Source organism: Raphanus sativus, chromosome 4, assembly GCF_000801105.2.
Source record: "Raphanus sativus cultivar WK10039 chromosome 4, ASM80110v3, whole genome shotgun sequence".
NCBI lineage: Eukaryota > Viridiplantae > Streptophyta > Magnoliopsida > Brassicales > Brassicaceae > Raphanus > Raphanus sativus.
The window spans coordinates 11,957,559-11,982,633 of NC_079514.1; the positions used below are offsets into that span (position 1 = coordinate 11,957,559).

Sequence of the window (25,075 nt, forward strand, 5' to 3'; positions counted from 1 at the left end):
AGTATTTTGTGAGTCATGTGCTAATGATTATTTATTGTTTTAATCAGGACTAACTGCAAATTAAAGACTGCTTTGCCAGTCAAACGTACAACTTAGTTTATTTTGATTTTTTTGTCTACAGATCCTATTCCTAGTCCTAGCATTAGTTGCAAAAAGTGTTATTTACTTAAGAAAGAAGGTATTGTCTTCGTAGAAAGCCTTTCTACTCTTCAGAGGGCCTTTCGGGCCATGAATCTCGGTCCTCTCACACTAGTTCAAGCTGATTCCTAGCATCGGGTTTAAATCCACTTACTAAAGTAGTCAAGAGAAAAAAAGATATTTTGTATAGTTTCAAGTCGGTGGTAAGAGATTTCAACACCATGGTTTGTTTGATTTGTTTTGTTTCTCTTTTTTTTTATTTGTTCTTTTCTGATCATTTGCTTTATTTGATTGCCAATATATTTTAAATTTGACAAAAAAATTAATTGTTCTTTTGAATGTTTCTGAAAAAAATAAAAATTCCAATTCAGTTTAACTATTTAGAAAATGTAATTGAAATGCGAATAGTGGCAAAAGGTCTTAAAGACTTCAATCCTTAGTGATTCTTCATTTGATGGTGATAGAGTTCTTATGGTAAACTATAGGTACTTCAAAAAATAATATGAAACTAGATTAGGACCCGCCCTAAAGGGCGGAAATTGATTTGTCAAATTTCAATTAATAATATATGATATATATAATATATGTATAATATTATATATATTTTGTGTAACATTTATATATATACATATTAGACATATATATAATATTTTATTAAATATATATAGAATTTAATAGTGTTATAATTTGTGTTGTACTTGTTATTAGTTTGTATTTAATCTTCTTTCATTTTTAGTATAATAATTTGCATTGTCACACCTTTTACCTTTTAACTTATACACATATATAGTTATGCCATTTTTCAAAAAAAAAACTTATACACATAGTCTCGTAAAATGTAATATATAAAAAAACATATTTAAAAAATCTACTGACCATATGCCACCATTATTTGGTTGTTTGAACAAAAAAAAATCATGTTCTTGCATAACTGTGTATGTTGTGATATGATGTAGGCGAAGAGTAAATATATAGAAGTAAAGTTAGTGATACGAACATGAGCCTATGTTGGTCTATGCCACAATTATTTGGTTTTTGGAAGATCAATGAGCATAAGCATAAGCATACATGGTTCATACTCCATTATTATTAATTTCTTTGATTTGTTTTGTTTCTCTTTTTTATTTGTTCTTTTCTGATCATTTGCTTTATTTAATTGCCAATATATTTAAAACTGACAAAATTTTGATTGTTCTTTTGAATATTTCTTCCAATGGATTTTAAAAAATAAATATTTCAATTCAGTTTAACTATTTAGAAAATGTAATTGAAATATTTTCTGCAAATGGTAGCAAAAAGTCTTAAAAACTTCAATCCTTAACGATTCTTCATTTGATGGTGATAGGTTTTCACATATTATAAAACTAACAAAATAATAAATATATATTAAATAATTTAAAAATAATATTACATATATCTCTATAATATTATTTGAGAAGTCAGTTTCCTACGTGTCGCGCTCACGTTAACTCTCACAGTGGTTGATTATGATGATACTCTTAATGAATCAAATATATCTAATTATCATTATTAAACATTTATTTTATTTTATTTTTCCTTTTCTATTTATGTTTCTTTTTTTTTCAAATAACCTATATATAAAGAAATTTTAAAACAAAAATATCTTTTATATATAGTGTAATTCATAATAAGGAAATTTCACAAAATAATCTTGATTTTAAAGTAAAAAAAATCTTCCCTTTTTAAAAATAATCTTAACAATATAATATATTTTTTTAAAGTATTAAGCATTTTATTTAAATAAATATATTTCTCATATTATTACAAAATAATTTAAATAGCATAAACTAAGATATCTTTAATGAATAAAATTTAATTTAATCTTTTTATGTCCCCTTTTATATTTTTCAAATAACATGTATGATAAAAAAAATATTTATAAACTTAAACCGAAAATACCTTTTATATATAATTTGATTTCATAAATAGGAAATTTTAGAAAAATAATCTTGATATTAAATAAAGAATTAATATTCCTTTTTCGAATGTATCAATTATATTTTTATGCAATTTCGTACCTATCATCATTTTATTTTTATAATTTTATTTGTGATAATTATCATATTCCAAATTACCAAGTACTATAAAATTAACATAGTCATAGGCTATTTACAAATAGTCAATTCATAAATATATATACACATCTAAGATGAAAACCAAACTAATGCAATGAATATGATTTGGTTGAATAAGATTAGAAATAGTTATACTTGAATTTAACGGAAATATATAACACAATATACCCACAAATGAGTAACTAAACCAATCCTAATTATTTTATACAAAGTCAAACATTAAATAAAAATAATATATTATCATTTATTCTCAACATTTTACTAAATAAATTTGAAATTCTCAAATAATACTACAAATATATTAACCAACTATTACAATTAAGATGTAGTTTTGAACCGATCAACACTTTAGTTTACTTTTACTATTTGATTTTCAAAACAACATATATTAAATTATACATAATCCTACTAAAAATATATATATATATATATATATAAATTTAAGGCAAGAATCAAACTGTATAAAAATAACAAAATTAATCAAAATTTTAATCGGTATAACAAAATATCTTAGTTGAATCGTAACAAGTAAATGTTATTTAATATATCCAAATAATAACCAAACAATCGAAATATTATATATCCAAAATTATAATCTAATTAAAATAACACAAAGTTATTTAAAACAAACCATGCATATTGATTACAATATAAATTACATAATAATTAAAAAAATTTAAAAAAATATTAATAAACTATCATAATGTAAATAAAATATTATAATGTATTTACTTTATAAATATTTATACCCGTGCATGAGCATGGGAAAATCACCTAGTAGTTAAATTAAATTGGCGTACACACATTAAAACATCACTTTTGTTTATCTACAACTATTGTATAGTAAATAAATATAAAAGATCACTTTTATATATTTTGTATGGATTAATTTAAGGGGCCCTTAATTTAATTTAAATGATAGATATGTAATATATTTTAATATGCATATCTATTAAATGAAATTTCTTAATCATATTTAGTTTATGATTATGTTTTATTATAGCCAAAATTGCAAACCCGTAATAAAAAAATTTTAGATCTATGACTTTTAATAGTTTTAATAATTTATAATATTTATTAAAAATTCATTGTAAATTTCAAAAGTAAATTTATAAGTTCTCAATTCTTGTTCAATGAAATTCTGAAATTAAATTAATTGTAAAACTTTATATGGTATACACTTATGTATATATATATATATATATATAATTTTAATATCTATAATGAGACTTTTAACTAATATAGTCTTATGATCATTTATATTTTTTATAATAAAAATTTTAAACCATTGTTCACAAATTTTTAATGCAAAAATTTTAATAATTTTATAAATTTTTAGACACTGTCAAAAATTTAAGTTATAACATATACAAAAATATGTATATTTTAATTATATTGTTAATAATTGATTATTTTATGTTAATAATATTAAATTAAGCATAAATATTGGAAGATACAAAATTAAAGATACATAAATTATTATAAAATATTTATTGTAAAATCATTAATTGTCATAGATATACTTTAATTGTACATTATTAATTAATTTTAAAGAAAATTTCATAAAAATATCCCAACTAAATTTTTTTAGCTTTTTCGCTGCCCATTTTAATATCCCTAACTAATTATTTTGGATGGATGTTATCGCATTAACCCCAAAGTTTTGTTATCCAAAGTTAATATTGTATTATTTTTTTTTGAGCACAGAAAGTTAATATTGTAGTTAAAACCCCAAAAGTTCGCTAAACTGTTAAAACCCCAGAGGAGTGAAAAGAAAAAAACACCTTCCGCGCTACACTTGTCGTTTTCAATTCAACACTGAAATCGAAAAGAGGTTACACTCTTCTTCACTTGACGATCTCAAAGTTATCAGGCGAAGAGGAAGCGAGAACTGATGAGAAAACTGTAGAAGCAGAAGAAGAAGATCAAGATGAGATCCAAGTCGTTTGCCGTTAGGTCTCGGCCGCATAGAGCTTCGCGCAATTCTCTCGATCCCTATCCATCATCCCCCGCTTCTCTTCCGGTAACCCTAATTCTCCCTTCCTTCCTTCGTTTCGAATCGCAATTGGAAGCTATAATCAAAAGCTCGGTAGTTTCGTTATAATCGCAACTCTTCTTTTGTTGATCTCTCCTGCTAGCTCGTTTGTGAATTTGATGTACTCGTGTGGGTTGTAGTGATTGAATCCAGAATCTTTTATGTATTGTGCATCGTTTCCTCTTAACAGGGTGAAGCTAACGAAAGATTTGCCTCTGGAGTGAGCACCACCGCGCACTGTGATAGTGGTGAAGCTGCCGATGTTGAGATAGTTCCAGACAGTTTTGATGAAAGAGATGTGCCATCCAAGAAGCGTCATTGTCTAAGTGAGACCACTAGAGGAGGAAGATTGAAGTTGGAAGCTTGTATTGTATGTGACGTTTCAGACGAGTGGGTATCTCGTTGTTCTGGGAATGACTGTTTTATTTGGTTTCACGGGAAGTGTTTGAATCCAGAGTTGAGTAGTAGTGAGGATCTTGCGGAGACCTACTGCCCTTATTGCTGGTTGAGAGTTCTAATGATCAAACACGAATCAGTGAGGGAGAAGAAGGCTGTTGGGGCGGAAAATGAAGAGACGAAAAGCAGAGATCGTTCAGTGGATAGAAGCCACGTTGTGAGGGATCAAGAGTTACGAGGAGAGAATGGTGTTTGTTCTTCTGAAAAGGAACAGTTGCAAGTGGAGAAAGATTCTGATCGGTTAAGAGAAGAGGAGATGCCATTGACTGAAGAAATTGATGGTCAACCCCAAGAGGATATAGAAAAGTTTCAAAATGCTGAGGAAGACAAGGTGGATGGAAAAACAACAAGTGATCAAACTACAGGTGCAAGGGGACAGGGAGATGTTTCGGGAAAAGAGCAAGACCAGATCCAACAGAATGAGAGACCAAGAAGAAGAAGACAGTTAATATTGAGTGATAGTGAAATCTCATCGGATGAATCAACAAAAGAACGAAATGGAGAAAATGTAGCCTCCCCGTCAGGGCCGATGAAGAACCAACAGAGAAAACATAGCTCAACCACTAACGTGGTCAAGTCAAGGACAGTGAGGTTGTTCCTTTTTTTCTTTATTAACGTGAATATGAAGAGTATCTCTTCTCAATATAATGAGCTACCTCATGTATTTGCAGGGACACTACGTATATCAACAGGGATCAGAGAAAGAGGTTATTTTGGACACCGGAAGAAGAAGAAATGCTCAAGGTATTATAATAAACACTAGCAGTACATTTTCTCGAATCTGTTGTTGATATGTGTTGGCTTTCTTAGGTGGGAGTGAAGAAGTTTTCAGCAGAAGCAAAGAAGAACATGCCATGGAGGAAAATTCTGGAAATGGGAGAGAAGGTGTTCCATGAAACACGTACTCCTGCTGATCTCAAGGACAAATGGAGAAACATGATGGGCGGGAGGGGGAAAAAGACAAACTAGACTACGCCTTTACTCCATCACTGGTATGAATGCACAACTATAAGTGTCTCATGTAGGAGATGAAGTTAGGTTAGTGAAGAAAAAAGCTGTATGCACAAAAGTACCTTGTTGACATGTATTGACTTCAACTTATAGCCGATGTTCTTGTCACTCTTTACAGATAGACGAAGATTGAACTTTACTTATATAAATGCTTGTATACCAGATGTTGAATAAAGTAAGACTTAGAGAACTTATTTAGATTAAGTAATTTCACAGGCGTTTACATCCTCAAAGTCTTGTCTTTCCCTGTTTATAGAGATATGAAAAAAAGGGAGCATGTGTATGTGTTTAGATAAGAGTGCCGGCTGGGATTAAGGCGTCCTTGATAACGGTAACGATTCCACTCTTTATGAAATATCCTTCAGTCTCTCTCGCTGCCTCTTGCACATTGTCGCTGTTTATGATCTGTGCACCAAGTTCAGACCAAAACCTTTTTAAGACCAGAGCAGGTGTGAACAAAAATATGTGTATAATGAACTTGGAAAAGTGTGTTCCTAACCTTGACATTATCACCGATACGTGCGTTTTTGTCAATGATGGCTCTTTTGATGTGCGAGTTTTTCCCGATACCTATGGGTACACTCCCTTTCGCCGTTAGGAGGCTCTTTTCCGAAGCAGTCTAGGCAAAATATAATAAACCACCATGATCAAAAAGGCTGATGGTTATTACAATAGTTTATCAAGTGGCTTGCAATACAGAGGGGGCTGCTGCATTTACCTCGTAGTAGTCAGCTCCCATTAGTAACGAATCTTCAATTATAGCACCTTCTGATATGCAGGAACGGAGTCCGACCACAGAGTGATGTATTTTGCAGTTCTACATCCAAAAGTTCAAAAGATTTTGGTGTGATGTTGTAAAGCATATCGAAGAGGAGCTATTTGATTTTTACCTTGATAACGCAGCCCTCTCCGATGACACTGTCTGTGACATCAGCATCGAGCATCTTAGACGGTGGTAGGTAACGTGGCTGTGTGTAGATTGGAGCAGAACGGTCATAGAAACTGCATCAAGAGTTCAGAAAAGCTAAGATATCAATCATCCCGGTACAATAGTGTAACGAATAATCCAAATGGTAATGTGGTTGATGTACCTAAAATCAGGAACCGGTTTTTTGGTGATTCCGAGATTTGCGTTATAGAATGCCTCTATAGTACCGATGTCTTCCCAGTAACCATCATAAAGGTAAGCTTGCACCTGCAAAAACATCATCACATTAGCATGTTTTGCTTCTGCATAGCATCATCAGCTATACAAAAAGCTGTTGACTCCGACAGTAAAGAAAAGGGTAACAGACATAACATTTAGAATACAAACTACATGTTATACACATGAACTCAAAGCTAGACAAAGCACTAACCCTGAGTCCAAGGGAAGTGGCACCAGGGATGACTTCGCTTCCAAAGTCATTAGCTCCAGGGAATTTGTTCCGTAGTAGCTCCAACATTACATCTTTGCTAACAACATAAATACCCATACTCGCAATATAAGGCATCTCCTTGGCTCTCTTATCATCAAGACCTAGAATCGTTGTATCAACCTAGTAAAAGCCATGAAATCAAAAGGTTTATCAACAAGGTGGTTGGTTTCAACAGAGGATTTAGCATATAAGGTTTTAGTTTTCTTATAACCTTCATGGCCTTTAACTGCTCCCCCTTTGGTTTTTCGGCAAATTCAACAATACGTCCTTCCTCATCAATCTTCATCAACCCAAAAGCAGTGGCTCGTTCCTCGTCCATCGGTAACGCCGCCACGGTGATATCAGCATCAGTCTCCCTATGAGCTTGAATGAACTTCTCATAGTCCATTCGATACAAATGATCCCCAGCAAGAATCAAATACTCAAGAACATTATGCTCCTCAAACAACCACAAGTATTGCCTCACCGCATCAGCCGTCCCCTACACAAACCCCCACCACAAGTTACATTCACAAAAAAAAAGCTCCCACAAGGGCACTGATGATGATTATTACCTGAAACCAGTTGGGGTTTTCAGGACTCTGTTGAGCGGCGAGGACTTCGACGAAGCCTTCGTTCTTGTAACCTCCCATGTTAGTGGCGTAGGCTCGCGATAGGTGGCGGTTTAGAGAGGCGGAGTTGAACTGCGTGAGGACGTAGATCTTGTTGATGTTGCTGTTGAGACAGTTGCTGACGGGGATATCGATGAGCCTGTAGTTGGCGCCGAGAGGAACGGCGGGTTTGGCTCTCTTCTTGGTGAGAGGATAGAGACGAGTTCCGGCCCCACCTCCTAAGATGATCCCCAACACACTCTGCGCCATGTGAAACAAACAATATTAGCTGTGAATATTCAAGTGAGATCATTATTTTTTGTAACTGACTTTTTTGTAACTGACACACCGTATCAATCTGCTAGTTGTAAAGATTCAAGTGTTCTTATATTATTTATACTCACCCTGCTCGCGTCAGGATCGAGACAGGTCTGTGAATTCTGAGAATCGGAGACGGCCTTGGGAGACACGATCATCGGATTATTCCTCACTCGGCCACCACGAGAAAAGACGGATCCTCGGCGGAGAGAAGCCTTCTCGTCGGATAAAGATACAGAGGAGGAGAAAGAAAGAGTCCTCCTCGTGGGAACCGCCTCGGGTACCTTTAGAACTCCGGTTGCAGCAGCTATAGTCGCCATTGTAGTCTCTCTCTGTCTCTGTTTGGCTATGAGTTCTCTGAGAAATCAATAATTGAGATCAAATCTGGAAATGGTGCTACAGGATCAAAAGGACTATAATAGCAGAATTTGGAGTGAGAGTCCGGACTCTCTCTGCTTTGTCTTGTTATTATTGTGGGAAAAAGTGAAAAAGTTAAATAAAATATTATTTATGTTTCAGTTTTGCGATGGGGTCTCGGGAACTGTTGGCTTTTCGGCTATAATTCCTTAACTTGAAATTACGTTAATGTGCTTTACGTCTTTTCTTGGCGAGTCAATTAACAATTATATTTTATTGGTTTGAATTTTCCATGTAAATTCAAAATTTTACTGGTCCTGATTTTATAATCTCGAATATAATGTTTATGCTTTTATTTTGTTTTCTATTAGATTACGTAATCTGATTATATCAATTAGGCCTGGGTATTAAAATCAAGAACCGAAAACCGCCAGAACTGAACCGAAAAATTGAATTTGAAACTGAACCAAAATTCAAAAATAATCGAACGGTTCCTATATTTCTATATTTTTAATATTGGAATCAGTTTACTACATATAACCATAGACGTACCTACAGTGTCTTAAAAAAATACTCATTTTACGTCTCCAATTTTTTATTTTTTTAATCGACGCCCATTTTCTAAGATCAAGTGGTAGACGGTGTTGAGACGTTCCGAAGAGACGTTCTGTCCGGCTGTGTCTGATCTATATGGAAAAAAAAACACCACTAATTTTCGCCTCCTTGGCAAGCGAGTCTGCACGCAGATTCCTAGTCCTAGGTATCCAAGCAATGCTGAACTCTAAGAAACCAACTTATAGAAGCCTGAAAGAGATTTTTTTTAGAGCTTCAAATTCAAAACAATTTATGTTTTAGTGGTTTAGACTTGTTTTAAGGAAAACACTAAATCTCGATCTACGCAACCGTACGGGTATTTGTTTTCATTTATATTTATGTAGATATTTTGTTTTTACTTCAATAATTGTATATAATATAATAATAACATATTACAAATGTGTATATGGCTTACTTAAAATTAAAAATGTTATAGTTTATTTGTTTTTAATCAAATTAATTGTTTCAAACAGTCTATCATATATTTTTGTATATTCTTCTATATATTTTGTTGTTGGATTTGTGTTTGATTATTAAACTCAGTAAAGTCTTGTAAAATTTGGTAAAATAGAAAATATTCATAAAATTATAAAGTTTAACAAAAGTTGAACTTATATATTCTTAAATTAATATTATCAAGTAAATAATTAACAGTTAGTATTAGATTTTGTTATTTTAAAAAAGTGAACTATCAAATATTTAACAAATAACATTGATATTTAAATATATTATTTTTTAGGTATATTACTAAAACATAAATTTATATGTAGTTTATTTTAAGCATTAAAATAATGGCTTTACGTAAATATACAAATCCTGTCTAATAAAATATAGTATATATTTTGTTTTAAAAATAGTTTATATTTTGTTTTAAAATATTTTATATCATATAAATTGAGACAATATACGACAATATACTATCTATCTATCAATCCAATGGTCATTAGCAAATATATATAGTAGATATGAAGATTTCGAAGAAAAATGAGGAAACTAAATAAAGTGGCAACAATAAGTATGTGATCTTAAACTTATAGCTTTGATATGTACCCTTAGAATATCAGATTAGTAAATCGTCACGCAATACTAAGGGGAATGTATTGAATCTAAAATTTGAAGTTTGATTAGTTTCGTTATCTCTTCTCATATCATCGTTCTTCATTATATTCAATCTTTGTGTTACTTCTCTACATTTTTACTCTTGGACTATCTCATTTTTTCACATTTTATGCCTCCCAACCATTTTATACCAAAAAATCAAATCGAACGAAATCCGGATTGAACACCTCTAAGTCACATTCTACCACATTCCGTGAGTCTTAGAATTGAAGAAAAGAGAATAAGAAAAAAACAATTATTATTGGGACTTGCATTTTGTTTTGCTATAACTTTTTCTGGTTATAACCTTTTATTTATACGGAAAGTTGTCTCTTTTTTAGTTTTAACACTTATGTCTTTTCAACTCTATTTCTCATAAATTTTATTTCATACATCTTTTCATTTGTAGGTTTTATTTACATAATCTCAGTTGACAAAAAAATTTACATAATCTCAAATTATAATTTGGAAGAACCATTTAATACTATGAAAATTATTTTAAAATAATGTAAAATTAAAAACCAATTTAGATCAGATGAAAAATCATTTGTTTACATGTATACTTTTTAATAAACAGTTTTGGAAATGTGTTCCAATATATTTTTTTAACCAAATCAATTCGGACTTCTATTTATCTTGTTTCACATTTGAATTGGTATTCAGTATATTTTGTTAACCAAATCAATTCGGACTTCTATTTATCTTGTTTCACATTTGAATTGGTATTCAGAATTTGATATTTTATTAAAACCATATTTTCAGTTGTAAAATATTTTTTATCTGGTGGTTAAAGTTATACTTTTTATTTGGTTCAAAAGATTATCATGTGGCTTTTTTAGATAACCATCATTTTCTTTCCTAATCCTATATTTTATCATTAGTTAATTAATACTTTTGAAGGTTCATCACTTTAGTATTAGTTTATATCTTTTACTTTTTGAAAAATAGTTTTATATCTTTTATTTATAATAAATTTCTAATAATTCTTCTATCATCAATCATTTTTAAATATATCAGTTATATTTTTTTTTTGTAAAAATCATTTAAATATCAGCCTTTTTAATCATTTAGTATACAATCATTTTAAAAAAAATATTAAAATTTTAATGTTAATTAGTAAACCTAATACTTCTGAATGATTACATCACTTTGACATTAGTGTTTTTAATATCTTTATTTATAATACACTTATAATATTATTTTTCATCTTCAATCCTTTCATTTTAAATTTATCAGTTATATATATATTACCATTTTGGTTTTAAACATTTAATATATAATAATATTAAAAATTTATAGTGATTATTAAACCTAATACTTTTGAACGGTTACATCGCTTTGGCATTAGTATTTTCAATAAATTTATTTATAATAATGTTCTTTTTTGTAACACCTTATAATAATGTTCTAATATCTTATTTTCATATCTAATGTTTCTATTTTGACTATTTCAGTTATATTTATGTTTTTTAAATAATTATATATAATCATTTTAAATTAATATTAAAAAGGGGAAATTTCATGTTTACACTTTCTCTCATACCACAATTCACTTGTACCATTAGTACAAGGACATTTTTACAAATACACTTTTCATTAATGATCAAATTACATTACTACCCATCATCTGTTTCTCTTCTCTCGCGTGATTCCTCTTCACCTCCTCCGTCGAGTCCAGCATTTCTCTCAGTCGAGTCCAGCATTTCTCTCACACACTACCGGCGACGACGACTCCGGCGACGAGATCGACGACTCCGGCGTGGAATCTGAAATAGAAAAGGAGAAAGGCACGTCGCTTAAACAACCCCCCGCAAGAGCGTCGCTTAGAGGCAGGTGTCGAAACAAGACTGGGTGAAGGAGAGATGGTGTTTCGGCCTTCTCGGCTTCTCTCTCTCTCGAATCCTTCTCGGCCTTCTCAGGCTTGTCTCCCTCGGTTGATCTCGTCGGTGATCTAGCTCTCGTCGGCGTTCTCCCTGTCTTGATTCCTCTCGTCAGGCTCACCCTTTGGCCTTCTCTCTCTCGATTCCTCTCGTCGGTGGCTCTGCTCTTCTCCGCGTCGTTTCAAATCAAAAGGTAAAGCGGTTGTTTTGTTGTTTACGCATGTCTCAGATTATGATTGATGTTTGTTGTATTAGGAGTAGTTCTTATCGTTATGTTTCATGTTCGCTTCTCTTAATATAAACGTGCTTGTTCTCTGCTTATGTTTAATTAAAATTCTGCTTATGTTCATTGTTCTTCTTCTCTTGTGTCATTGTCTCAAAAAATGTTCTTGTGTTTAAAATGTTATGCTCATTGTAATTGATGTTGAAGTGGTCTCTGTTTTGATATATCTGATGCTGGTTTTGTAGTTTGGTAGGGTCATTTATATCTGATGCTGGTTTTGTAGTTTGGCTACGTTGTTCTTGCACGACCTGAGTTACTGCCTTGAAACTGCTATGGTTAGTTCTAAGAATACCAGTGAATGATCTTATGTTTCATGTTTCCTATGAAACTCGGTACAGAGGTGCTGTGAAATAGTATTTGAATTTTATCATTAGGGAAATATGGATTTGAAGTCTCATCAGTTGATTTTAACTTCATTGATGTGTTTTCTATCCAGATGATTTTAAACTTTTATCATTTGATCTTTATTCTGTCTTGTAGTATTGAGCATGGATGCTATCGACATGTCTTGTTTATTTAGTATATATATCTGATGATGTTGTTCTTTGAATTTTAGTTTTTCAAGTATTGGTATTTAAGGGAAGCTGCTAGGATGGGTGTGAAACAGGCTCTAAGGAGCATCGATGTGTTCCCAAGGCATCTGTTGTATTAGCCTTGTACTACCATTCAAGTGCATCTATTGTCTAACCTGATATTTTAACTAACGTTCCTGTTATACTTTATTCTCTCTCTCATTCAGACAATCTTGTAGATCCCGGGTTTCACTGATAACGTTGTCACTCATATTCTATCTGGACTAGGAGCCGGATTTTTCGCTGTCTGCATTGGTTCCCCTGCTGACGTGGTATGATATCTATCTACACATGACGTTAAACCCATGAGTTTGTTCCTAGATGCTTCCTAATTTTATTCTTGAATCTTGTTGTGTGTCACAGGTTAAGTCAAGAATGATGGGAGATCACATTGTTAAATTATTTATAATGGTGTACAGATAATTTATAAATATTTATAAAGTCACTATAAATGATTCTTAGTCTTTATAAGGCTTTATATATTACAAATGTTATTGTAAAAACGTTATGAAAGCTTATATTCAATTTATAAGGGATATTACAAGAGTTGTATAGGTTTATAAATCAACTAAAAGAGTCTATAACCATTTAGAAACCCTTATAAAACAATTTATAATGGTTTGTATAGTAATTTATAAGGGTTTATAAGGGTATGTAAATAATTTATAGGGGTTTATAAAAATAATTTATAAAGTTTATACACCATTATAAAGGATAATAAGACAATTTATAAGGCTCTGTAAAATTATTTGTAAGAGTCTATAAACCATTTATAATGGCATATAAAACAAGTTATAAAATCTATAAATGTTTATAAGAAAGTTATGAAAGTTTATAAATAATTTATAAGGGGATACTATTAATAAGGGTTTATATAGGGTATGTAAATAATTTATAAGAGTTTATAAAAATAATTTATAAAGTTTATACACCATTATAAAGGATTATAAAACAATTTATAAAGGTATGTAAAATTATTTGTAAGAGTCTATAAACTATTTATAAAGGCATATAAAACAAGTTATTTGATCGTATTCGACCTTCTATAAAGTTTATAAACGCATATAAATATTTATATAACTATTTATAAAGGGTTATAAAACCATTTTATAAATTTTATAAGGGCTTACAAAACCTTGTATCAACCATCTATAAAGTTTATAAAACAAATATAAACATTTATATAACTATTTATAAAGGTTTATAAAATTATTTCAAAGGGTTTTTAATAACTATTTACAAGAACTTATAAGCTACATTTATTCTCCATGCTACAGCCGGAAAAAGCCTTCCTTAACTCTTTAGGTATGTCTTCTTTAATGAGGCATGGATTTTGTGACCCTTCTACATGTTCCATATACCAATACAAAAGTTATGTTTGTAAAAATGAATCCGACATAGAATATAAGAGTTGATAAAGATTGTTTTGAGATATATATTGGTTGTTAGTAAAAGCACTTACATTTTCACCAGCTTCTTTTATAATACCTTATAAAAAGGTATGATAATATATTATAACAATTAGAGTTAATACATTTTATAACGATTTATATATTATTGGAGTATCAAACACATGGATGGTTGATCCATCTTCAAAACCCCCAAATGCAAGCTGTAGGCATGAGTTATTGAGTTTCATGTGCTTACCAAAAAATTGATCTTTTTTTTAACACTGATGAATTTGTTCCATATATGAAACCAGAATCACAAGTGTGTCGACCATAATGGTCATGTGTTCAAGACTAAAACAAAGGGCAACAGAACCAAATAGAAAAACAGAGTTCAAGATGGTGGAGATATCAGTAGACACCCACCAAAGAAGAAAAAGCTGTAGATAAAATAGAAACACCCATCACTTAATTGTATGCTTCATTCACAATCATCTGCAACAGCCAGTTGGGACCACCCCAAGCAGGTAGGAGTGATACCTATGATCAGATGTTACACTTGCAGCAATTTCCTGAGAAATAATATTTTCCCTTTGCTCACAGTGATGAAAGCTCCAGTCCTATAATGCACTAAGATGCAAGTTAATGTCATTTGTAAAACGACACATCTCAGCGAAATCATAGGGAGCAATGAGTACGTCTCTTGCCAACACACATGAGGATTCAAAAATGATCTTCTCTCGGCGTTAAATAAATGAATACATGTCAGAAAAGAGCACAAAGATCAAAATGAAGTCATGACACAATTAGCACAACATATCAATCTAGTTCCAACCAAGTCTCTAGCAACCACAATGTAAGCATCCACTAGTGTCTTGACAATGCAGCTGAAATTTCTAGTCATAAGCAATCTGAATACTGGCAGTGCTTCAAGAAGGCATGAGCAACAAAGGGAAGCCATTGATGAGACTAACTCCCTCATAAATAAAGACGGGGATGAATCTGCAAATGGGATACGTAATATTACAAAATTCACGAAGTGCTCTAGAAATTTACATAGTCCCACCATCCCAATCGCCGAGTACTCACAAAGGGTGATACTTGGGGACGAAGCTCCGCTGCGTCTCCACTCTGCATGAAAGAATCTGCAAAGCAACAACAACGAGGAGAAGAAGCATCAAAATAATGTTAATAAAATCAACAATGTCGGCCATTACTAAATAATCAATGAATATATTTTTTTTCTTAATCTTGCTATGATCAGGAACGGTTATGTGTATCACATAGCCTTACAAACGGATGATTCTCAGCCAAATTAAAATTCCAATCCCCACCTTTCTGTTCGTAACTGATACGAATCAAAAACCCAAAGCTTTTCACAAAGACTGGAATCAATTTAGAGTCGCATCCTTCAAGTGCGGATTGGAGCTCGAGCAAATCCTAGGAGAGGTCCAGAAACGGCATAGCTCATGAACGGATTGATTCGGAAAACCATTTGAGGTTGACTTGTCCGGAGCAGATTCTGTGAACGGCGGCTCTGTTGATGGGTTTGATCAACGGAGACGAATCTCCTTGCATTTACATAACCTCGAAACAATATCGATCAAACCTTCTTCAAAATCGTCTCACAGTAATCTGGGAAGAACGTAAGCTTGGCTGATGGATTGAGAAGATGACGGTTCTCACCGGAGTGGTCCAATCACGCCGGAAATTTTGAGCGGAAACAGTGAAGAAATATCTAGGAGAATAGAGAATAAGTTTATTAGTTAGGGGTATAATAGTATTTTGATCATTAAAAATCTGATGGTATAGTTGGTTAATGTAAATTTGAAAAATGATATCATGAATGTGGTATTTTTGGCAATTTCTCTATTAAAAACTTAATATTAACTTTCTTCCGTGAGGTCCACATCCTAGTATATATAAAAAAGAAAATCAAAAACCAGTTTATCCAAGGTCCCATTGTTTCCTGAGCCGCCCTGCACAAACAATACCACTATGAGTAAGACAACTGCAACGCTCTTGTTTATAGTTTACCACCTGGTCTACTCAGACATGAAATAACTAAAAAATTACCCCACCATGCTCAGTGCTCACACTCATAGCATTAGCTGCCTATAAATCATCATAGTTTCCATTGAGAAAACGGAAAACACAACACACTATGGATAAGACAAACACATTGCTCTTTTCCTTGTTTGCTCTCCTCCTCACGACATCTTCATCCAAAGACCTATGTCACAAAGACGACAAAAACGCCCTCCTCAAGATCAAAAAAGCCATGAACGACCCTTATGCCATGATCTCCTGGGACTCCAAGGACGACTGCTGCACTTGGGTCGCCGTTGAATGCGGCGACGCAACTCTTAACCACCGGGTCACTACTCTAGTCATACAAAACGATGGTGTCTCAGCTCAGATCCCTCCTGAAGTCGGCGACTTACCGTATTTACAAACCATCATATTCCACAAACTCCCTAACCTCACTGGTGAAATTCCACCCACCATCGTCAAGCTCAGGTATCTCCGTTATCTCTGGCTCAGCTGGAACAGCCTGACCGGCCCGGTTCCTGAATTTCTGAGTCAGCTGAAGAATCTAGAGTACATAAACCTTTCCTTTAATAACCTCTCTGGCTCCATACCCGGTTCTCTCTCTTTGTTACCTAAACTAGGGTATCTTGAACTAAGCAGGAACAAGCTTACAGGTGATCACCCACTCTTTGTCTCTACTAAGTCATCTATTAAAAAATTGTGATTCTAAAAACCTCATATTTTAATTACCAATTAGGTAAGATACCAGAGTCATTTGGATCGTTTAAAGGAGTGGTACCTGACCTTTTCCTATCACACAACCAGCTATCCGGTTCAATACCAAAATCACTAGGCAACCTTGATTTTAACCGGATCGATTTATCCCGTAACAAGCTTGAAGGCGATGCATCGATGATGTTTGGAGCCAAAAAGACGGCATGGTCCATTGATTTATCGAGAAACAAGTTCCAGTTCGATATTTCCAAGGTTATAGTGGCAACGACAGTTAATAACTTAGTCTTGAATCACAATGGGCTCACAGGGAGTATCCCGGTTCAGTGGACCCAACTTAGTCTTCAGACTTTCAATGTTAGCTACAACAGACTGTGTGGACGCATTCCCCAGGGAGGAGACCTTCAGAGATTTGATGCTTATGCCTATCTTCACAACAAGTGCTTGTGTGGTGCACCTCTTCGGAGTTGTAACAAGATAATTTAAGCAACCAATCTTTATCTCTAAAAGTTACCATCAAATAAATAGCTTATAACAGTATAAGGGCATCTTTGTGTTCCATTTGGAATCTTTATATATAAAAGACAGTTTACTCTCTCCTGGGTGCGCCACATGGGACGCCACGTCACAAATTCGAAGCATGTAGGTGCGCCATGTGTCCGCGTACATAAACCGCATCGTTTCATTAAAACATAAGTGTAATTGGTTTGGGCTTTTATTATATTTGGGCTTCATCCGTCTGCGTTAAGACGACACCACCGTCGTGTCGATCCAAGTACAGGCCACCGTATCTTACCAGAATAGGTGTACGCTTTCATTCAATCTCCGTCGTTTACGTTTTCATTCACTCCATTAAACCATCACCTTTATTAACTCGCATTCAATAGCATCTTCACCTTCCTTGATGGTTACAAAACTTATCCTATAAATAAGGAGGTAAGCTTCGCCGAAATTCATCAATCATCACCTCTCACCCTCAATCCTCATAATACTTTTCTTCAGTATGAAGGTTTCTTCATAGAAATTCTGATATAGATGTGGAGTTTCGAGATGTTGAATCGCTTTGTGAATCTTCAATCCCGACGTTTTGTCTTCTTTCCTAATCAACGGAACTTATCAGGAGAGCTATTCAAGACGAATCGCGATCAGTCTGATGATGATTCCCTGGATCGAGAAGCCTTGGTGTCGTTTCATCTTGGAGGTAAAGCTTCCAAGAATATCAACAATGACATAGAACTTGAATTTTGCTGCTGCGGCAAGGAAGCTCACTGAGATGGTGCCATCCTGGATTGGCTGAAACTTTCTACAACCAACGTGTACCGGAAACGGTATTGTCCCTGATTCGTCGGTTTTGAATTCAATGGTTCTTTGTTTGGTTAACTTGAGGAGATTTGACGAGGCTAGAGCACATTTAGATAGAGTTCTAGCTAGATGTACCTCACAACTTTAGTTTCAAACCCAAAATTGGACTTAACAACGAGTGATAATCTGTTTGATTGGTTTATTTGTGATATTGGAATGTGTGTGACTCTGTGTTTATTTATAGTTATTGCAACTGGTTTTTTTTTTTAATCTTTTTGTTTGTAATTTTTCCTTCTCTTTTTCACTCTACAACACAATTGATGTTATAGCTTGCTTTGTTGCTTAACATTTTCATTACTGATTGCTGACTATTTTTCTCAGATTGTGTCTAGCAGAGGAGGTAACAGCAGGCTCTTATGACGTCTATGATGCTGTGAAAACATGTTCAAAGGTGTGATCCCTTGGTTTCTTCAATCCAGAGTCCACAAAAAATTTTGTTCCGTAGTTTGTGTTCTACTTTTGTATCTTTACAGTTGTAAAGAAATAGAACGAATATAGCAATGTGCCTAGAGAATGAAGCTACTTTACTTATGTTTCTTAATATTCTACATTTTTTGTAAAAGATACTATCAAAGTTTTTATTACCAAAGCAAATTAATGATAAGCACCATGGCAATGTAATCTACAGCTGTTTTTGATTATCAATAATGCAGATATCTGCAAGGTTTGCACCGGGTCAAGAGTTATTCTGTTTCAGTTAAGATCCTGAAGAATGCACCAGTTCTTGCGATTGTTTATGAGAACTTTTTCGGCTGTGTTTTGCTTATTGTAGAGGTAAAATAAAAGTACTTCCTTAGATTTTTTTTTGTGCATCAGAAGCTTTGCTAAAAAGGAACCAGTTCATGAAATTGTTCCAATGACACAACCAGCTATCCGGTTCAATACCAAAATCACTAGGCAACCTTGATTTTAACCGGATCGATTTATCCCGTAACAAGCTTGAAGGCGATGCATCGATGATGTTTGGAGCCAAAAAGACGGCATGGTCCATTGATTTATCGAGAAACAAGTTCCAGTTCGATATTTCCAAGGTTATAGTGGCAACGACAGTTAATAACTTAGTCTTGAATCACAATGGGCTCACAGGGAGTATCCCGGTTCAGTGGACCCAACTTAGTCTTCAGACTTTCAATGTTAGCTACAACAGACTGTGTGGACGCATTCCCCAGGGAGGAGACCTTCAGAGATTTGATGCTTATGCCTATCTTCACAACAAGTGCTTGTGTGGTGCACCTCTTCGGAGTTGTAACAAGATAATTTAAGCAACCAATCTTTATCTCTAAAAGTTACCATCAAATAAATAGCTTATAACAGTATAAGGGCATCTTTGTGTTCCATTTGGAATCTTTATATATAAAAGACAGTTTACTCTCTCCTGGGTGCGCCACATGGGACGCCACGTCACAAATTCGAAGCATGTAGGTGCGCCATGTGTCCGCGTACATAAACCGCATCGTTTCATTAAAACATAAGTGTAATTGGTTTGGGCTTTTATTATATTTGGGCTTCATCCGTCTGCGTTAAGACGACACCACCGTCGTGTCGATCCAAGTACAGGCCACCGTATCTTACCAGAATAGGTGTACGCTTTCATTCAATCTCCGTCGTTTACGTTTTCATTCACTCCATTAAACCATCACCTTTATTAACTCGCATTCAATAGCATCTTCACCTTCCTTGATGGTTACAAAACTTATCCTATAAATAAGGAGGTAAGCTTCGCCGAAATTCATCAATCATCACCTCTCACCCTCAATCCTCATAATACTTTTCTTCAGTATGAAGGTTTCTTCATAGAAATTCTGATATAGATGTGGAGTTTCGAGATGTTGAATCGCTTTGTGAATCTTCAATCCCGACGTTTTGTCTTCTTTCCTAATCAACGGAACTTATCAGGAGAGCTATTCAAGACGAATCGCGATCAGTCTGATGATGATTCCCTGGATCGAGAAGCCTTGGTGTCGTTTCATCTTGGAGGTAAAGCTTCCAAGAATATCAACAATGACATAGAACTTGAATTTTGCTGCTGCGGCAAGGAAGCTCACTGAGATGGTGCCATCCTGGATTGGCTGAAACTTTCTACAACCAACGTGTACCGGAAACGGTATTGTCCCTGATTCGTCGGTTTTGAATTCAATGGTTCTTTGTTTGGTTAACTTGAGGAGATTTGACGAGGCTAGAGCACATTTAGATAGAGTTCTAGCTAGATGTACCTCACAACTTTAGTTTCAAACCCAAAATTGGACTTAACAACGAGTGATAATCTGTTTGATTGGTTTATTTGTGATATTGGAATGTGTGTGACTCTGTGTTTATTTATAGTTATTGCAACTGGTTTTTTTTTTTAATCTTTTTGTTTGTAATTTTTCCTTCTCTTTTTCACTCTACAACACAATTGATGTTATAGCTTGCTTTGTTGCTTAACATTTTCATTACTGATTGCTGACTATTTTTCTCAGATTGTGTCTAGCAGAGGAGGTAACAGCAGGCTCTTATGACGTCTATGATGCTGTGAAAACATGTTCAAAGGTGTGATCCCTTGGTTTCTTCAATCCAGAGTCCACAAAAAATTTTGTTCCGTAGTTTGTGTTCTACTTTTGTATCTTTACAGTTGTAAAGAAATAGAACGAATATAGCAATGTGCCTAGAGAATGAAGCTACTTTACTTATGTTTCTTAATATTCTACATTTTTTGTAAAAGATACTATCAAAGTTTTTATTACCAAAGCAAATTAATGATAAGCACCATGGCAATGTAATCTACAGCTGTTTTTGATTATCAATAATGCAGATATCTGCAAGGTTTGCACCGGGTCAAGAGTTATTCTGTTTCAGTTAAGATCCTGAAGAATGCACCAGTTCTTGCGATTGTTTATGAGAACTTTTTCGGCTGTGTTTTGCTTATTGTAGAGGTAAAATAAAAGTACTTCCTTAGATTTTTTTTTGTGCATCAGAAGCTTTGCTAAAAAGGAACCAGTTCATGAAATTGTTCCAATGACAGATTTGGGATGCTCTTTAGCACTGAGGAGCTTGATATTTTTGTAAACGATGGAGCTTTCGGAATGGTCTATTAAGTGGTTTCTGAAACTACACAATATCAGAGATTACTGTGAATTTAGCCAAGGTGTGTTAGTCTTGGAAGATGCTTGGGTGGACCTTATGGAGAAAGATAAGCACATTTCAAAAGCAATAGAATGTGTCGCTATAGAAAAAAACGGGTAGCTACAGAGTATGGGTTCAACCCTGATAAAAAAAAGTCCTACAAGGAAGTTAAGTATATTTCGATTTTAGGTGGTTTGGTTTGATTTAGTTGTGTGTTGGTTTGTGTACAAATTATAGTGCAACAGTTTCTCATGCAATGAGTTTACTTTAAAACATCAAAAAAGATTCTCATAGTAAAAACATAATTTAATTGAACGTCATGTGACTTGAATTTTACAAAAGTAGATTTTGAATCAAACTTACAAATTTCTAAACATAATAAAATATACATAAACCAAATTTGAAATATATATAAACATGAATTATTTCTATAATTATTTAATAGTTAAGGCAAACATTAAAAATCCAACTATTATTTTTTATACTAAAACCTATGTATTTCGGGCTTTCAAATATCACATAAGATACTAATAATGAATTTGTGTGCGAGTTTTTATTATTGGTCCATATGTGAAATACAATTAGTATATATATATTTTATATAATATTTAAATGTGTCTTTGTAAAAAATATTCTGCCAAATAATATAAGCAAAGTAATTTTTTTGTGCTTGATTATTAAGCATCACTTTGATGATATTGGTCTAAACAAAAAACGAAGCATTTTATTTTTTTATTGTAATGGAAAATGAACCTCCTTTGCATTCAAATATTTTGTATTATTTTATTGAATTACATATCAAAAAATGTATTCTATCATATGGATTCAACCCATGTAAACTATATCAAATATTCCTAATAAAATAGTTGAAATACAAATTTATATAATTTAACTAATATATAATATTGTAAATAAAATATTTTTAATCCTTTTAAATAAAAACATGAAAAATATTTTTTTTTTAAATTGTATACTCCAAATTTTATTAAATATAAATTTTCATAATTTAAGCATTATTGTAATTTCTCAATACACCTATAGATAAATTTTAAATTGTTTTTTGTTGATAAAATATCAAATTCCGCGCGAAGCGCGGGCTTTCCCTAGTGATAAATAAAAAGATGAAATCAGTATTAAGTTTGATGAATTCATGGCACGTTTTCGAAATGTATTATATTTGATCGATCGATTGGCGTAATGTGTAAATCTTTTTATTGATTTCTAACGGTAAAGTCTCCGGGCCAGTAAATTTTTAAAACGAATACGATTCTTAATAAAGTAAGTAATGGGCCTTAAGAGAGCCCGTGGGGGCAAATTGGTCGGGTTCTAAACCCACCCGCCAATCAGTTGGAGCTGACTACAACCATTGAACAACACTGAGCAAAGATAAACTTTTGATTTGAGGGGTTTCCGTTTGAAGCTCGTCACGTCGAACTGATCTCTTCCTTCACTTCGATACGGACAACAGTTTCTTAATGAAGTTGAACAACGAAACTGTATCGATCGAGCTCAAGAACGGTACTGTTGTCCATGGCACTATCACTGGCACGCTTACGCTCTTAGCTCTCTCTCTCTCTCTCTCTCTCTCTCTCCATCGATTACTTGATTTTCTAGGTCTTGATACTGCAGAATCGATTCAATTTTGTCTCAATTCTTTGTTAGACTAAGTTAGTTACTTAGTTCCAAGTTTACATTTCACAGCTTAGCCATAGCTTGAACCTTGAGAGTTTACTTATGGAGAATACTCCTAAGGTTAAGCCCAATAAGGCTGCTGCTACTGCTAAGAATATACTCATCAGCTTTGGTCATCTTTCTTGTTCATGGTTTTGTAGAAGAACAAGAACCATTGCGTTTTTATTAACATAAGCATGTACCAGATTATGCAAGGAAGGAAACAGATTGTAAGCCAAAATGCCTACGATTGTCCACATACAAATATTTAATAGGCAAGGCATAAAGAGTAGTATCATATAGCACAAGTTGATTTCGCTTTTTGAGTTTTATTCATGTGACTAAACATATTTGATTCTTTAGTTTTTTTTTTCATATTTGGTCACACAAGCTGTGATCTCTTTCTCCATTAATATTTCCTCCCATTTCACAGGATCGTGCAACCGGGTTCCTGATTATAAACTGGTTCCCCTATGTAACTGTTGGGGTTGCACGGGTAGGGAAAGGCGGACGGTACACCGTATCCTTGAGGAGATGGATAACAGGGAGGAGGAGGAGGACATGGATTAGATGGCGGCGGGCATGGTTTACATGGCGGCGGGCATGGTTTACAACATGGCACGGGCTTCTTCTCCTCTTCCTTCTTCTTGTCTCCATCTTTCTTATCGCCATCCTTTTTATCGCCATCTTTCTTATCACCATCTTTTTTGTCACCGTCTTTTTTGTCACCGTCCTTTTTGTCACCGTCCTTCTTCTCATCTGGTTTCTTTGGAGGTTCGACTTTGCTTACGCTTACAAGCTCTGCAAAGGCTACCTTCTTTCTCAGCCTTTTGGTGAGGCCGATCATATCAACTTCAGTACCGGTCACCTCTATCTGGTTCCTGTGATCGCCTTTTATCTCCACCGCTGACACACCTATATATAAACCCATAGCGTTAGATCGAACATCTACTTTTGAGTGAGAGAAGGTCTTCTTACCTTTAAACTGAACTGCTTTGGTCATAGCTTTTGCTCGGGTCTTGTCATCAGTCATAGTCACTCTAAACAAGATCTTTTGCTGCGTGTGAAAATCATAATCTTATAACGTCAATCAAAGAAGACATATAAACACATACATATATTATTTGTTGCTGAGTACATATATATATACTTACCTTCATCTTCTTGTTTGCTTCAAGATGATTGACTACAAGTCTAGAGTCTCTTGTAGAATACTACAAGTCTGAAGAAACGTCTATTCTACATGATGTATTCTCTTCTGATATATGAAGTTGTTGACGATAGTTAAGATTTCGTTTTCAATTCGTTGTTATCAAACGTATATTAAAACCAGCTAGTTGCTTATTCGTCCCACGCTTATTCAGACTTCTTGTTAAAATAATGAATAATCACAAATATTTTAGAAATGCCCTGGAAAGTTCTTATAATTCTTACCAACACATCTACTGTTTTCTAAAATATCTCTAGTGAAGAATATTTAGTTCACTTTTTTTTTGAAACCTTCACAGCTTATAAATTTGATAAAACACATGACAAAGATGAATCATTTGAGAAAATCAAAGAAAAAAAACTTCAGTAAACATAGAAAACATTATCTTCTGTAAATATATGAAATAAATTGTTTATTTGAGTAAGGGTAGAACCTTCAAGTCTACGTTTCCATATAATATAAATAAATGAAAGACGATAGAAAAATGATTATAGTAAGCTATTATTGGATGATCGTCTTGCATTGCGTAAGCTCTCAACCTTGGAACCAACTTTCTGACTTTTTAAGTTTTCCAAGTTTCGATTATACAACTATCGAACATGCCATATAACAAGTGACCCGGTTTAAATTGTCGCCATGTGATCGTTGCATCTGGAAAATAGAAGAAATTTCCTCGCAAATTTCTTGCAATCTATTATACTCTTATACACATCAGAAATCAAATTATGATGGT

General features: G+C 33.5%; 4 protein-coding genes and 2 long non-coding RNA genes across 12 annotated transcripts; 4 read left to right on the plus strand and 2 right to left on the minus strand.

The window, feature by feature from the left end:
• The first annotated feature begins 4,002 nt into the window (after positions 1 to 4,002).
• Positions 4,003 to 5,930, plus strand: LOC108854294 (uncharacterized). Of its 2 annotated transcripts, XM_057008947.1 has the most exons (5): positions 4,003 to 4,257; positions 4,460 to 5,316; positions 5,397 to 5,469; positions 5,536 to 5,717; positions 5,855 to 5,930. In XM_057008947.1, the coding sequence occupies exons 1-4, from the start codon at positions 4,165 to 4,167 to the stop codon at positions 5,692 to 5,694; spliced, it is 1,182 nt and encodes a 393-aa protein (XP_056864927.1). In that variant the 5' UTR covers positions 4,003 to 4,164; the 3' UTR covers positions 5,695 to 5,717; positions 5,855 to 5,930. The 2 variants fall into 2 exon arrangements, with proteins under 2 accessions (XP_056864927.1, XP_018483320.2); XM_018627818.2 differs by lacking the exon at positions 5,855 to 5,930 and having other exon boundaries at positions 5,536 to 5,846.
• Positions 5,919 to 8,518, minus strand: LOC108854292 (glucose-1-phosphate adenylyltransferase small subunit, chloroplastic). Its single transcript, XM_018627816.2, has 9 exons — positions 8,149 to 8,518; positions 7,709 to 8,005; positions 7,366 to 7,635; positions 7,095 to 7,274; positions 6,828 to 6,931; positions 6,627 to 6,738; positions 6,455 to 6,553; positions 6,236 to 6,355; positions 5,919 to 6,141 (listed from the first exon to the last, which is right to left on the minus strand). Exons 1-9 carry the CDS (start codon positions 8,380 to 8,382, stop codon positions 6,025 to 6,027), a joined length of 1,533 nt encoding a protein of 510 aa, XP_018483318.1. The 5' UTR covers positions 8,383 to 8,518; the 3' UTR covers positions 5,919 to 6,024.
• A 3,290-nt stretch (positions 8,519 to 11,808) lies between these two features.
• LOC130510876 (uncharacterized) lies at positions 11,809 to 13,348 on the plus strand. The gene is made up of 3 exons (XR_008944669.1): positions 11,809 to 12,184; positions 13,014 to 13,118; positions 13,210 to 13,348. It is a non-coding gene; the product is annotated as an uncharacterized LOC130510876 (long non-coding RNA).
• Positions 13,349 to 16,356: 3,008 nt separating this feature from the next.
• Positions 16,357 to 21,118, plus strand: LOC108852543 (polygalacturonase inhibitor 2-like). Of its 5 annotated transcripts, none has more exons than XM_057007892.1 (6): positions 16,357 to 16,939; positions 17,023 to 18,325; positions 18,681 to 18,750; positions 19,013 to 20,071; positions 20,138 to 20,463; positions 20,819 to 21,118. In XM_057007892.1, exons 1-2 carry the CDS (start codon positions 16,399 to 16,401, stop codon positions 17,481 to 17,483), a joined length of 1,002 nt encoding a protein of 333 aa, XP_056863872.1. In that variant the 5' UTR covers positions 16,357 to 16,398; the 3' UTR covers positions 17,484 to 18,325; positions 18,681 to 18,750; positions 19,013 to 20,071; positions 20,138 to 20,463; positions 20,819 to 21,118. The 5 variants fall into 5 exon arrangements, with proteins under 5 accessions (XP_056863872.1, XP_056863874.1, XP_056863871.1 ...); XM_057007894.1 differs by having other exon boundaries at positions 20,171 to 20,463; XM_057007891.1 differs by having other exon boundaries at positions 17,023 to 17,933; positions 18,000 to 18,325; positions 19,013 to 20,463.
• A 1,456-nt stretch (positions 21,119 to 22,574) lies between these two features.
• LOC130510566 (uncharacterized) lies at positions 22,575 to 23,480 on the plus strand. The gene is made up of 2 exons (XR_008944248.1): positions 22,575 to 22,979; positions 23,294 to 23,480. It is a non-coding gene; the product is annotated as an uncharacterized LOC130510566 (long non-coding RNA).
• LOC108849801 (heavy metal-associated isoprenylated plant protein 16) lies at positions 23,431 to 24,406 on the minus strand. Of its 2 annotated transcripts, XM_018623407.2 has the most exons (3): positions 24,287 to 24,406; positions 24,111 to 24,189; positions 23,431 to 24,047 (listed from the first exon to the last, which is right to left on the minus strand). In XM_018623407.2, the coding sequence occupies exons 1-3, from the start codon at positions 24,290 to 24,292 to the stop codon at positions 23,560 to 23,562; spliced, it is 573 nt and encodes a 190-aa protein (XP_018478909.2). In that variant the 5' UTR covers positions 24,293 to 24,406; the 3' UTR covers positions 23,431 to 23,559. The 2 variants fall into 2 exon arrangements, with proteins under 2 accessions (XP_018478909.2, XP_018478908.2); XM_018623406.2 differs by having other exon boundaries at positions 23,431 to 24,189.
• Positions 24,407 to 25,075: the final 669 nt, after the last annotated feature.

Bases quoted from the DNA above. Each gene is read 5' to 3' on its own strand.
- LOC108854294 (XM_057008947.1), top strand. From the start codon at position 4,165: ATGAGATCCAAGTCGTTTGCCGTTAGGTCTCGGCCGCATAGAGCTTCG. The intron at 5,317-5,396 runs GTTGTTCCTTTT...ATGTATTTGCAG, and splicing joins GTCAAGTCAAGGACAGTGAG to GGACACTACGTATATCAACA. The intron at 5,470-5,535 runs GTATTATAATAA...TGGCTTTCTTAG, and splicing joins AAGAAGAAGAAATGCTCAAG to GTGGGAGTGAAGAAGTTTTC.
- LOC108854292 (XM_018627816.2), bottom strand. From the start codon at position 8,382: ATGGCGACTATAGCTGCTGCAACCGGAGTTCTAAAGGTACCCGAGGCG. The intron at 7,636-7,708 runs GTAATAATCATC...GGGTTTGTGTAG, and splicing joins AAAACCCCAACTGGTTTCAG to GGGACGGCTGATGCGGTGAG. The intron at 6,356-6,454 runs GTAAATGCAGCA...TATTTTGCCTAG, and splicing joins TGGGAGCTGACTACTACGAG to ACTGCTTCGGAAAAGAGCCT.
- LOC108852543 (XM_057007890.1), top strand. From the start codon at position 16,399: ATGGATAAGACAAACACATTGCTCTTTTCCTTGTTTGCTCTCCTCCTC. The intron at 16,940-17,022 runs GTGATCACCCAC...ATTACCAATTAG, and splicing joins AAGCAGGAACAAGCTTACAG to GTAAGATACCAGAGTCATTT.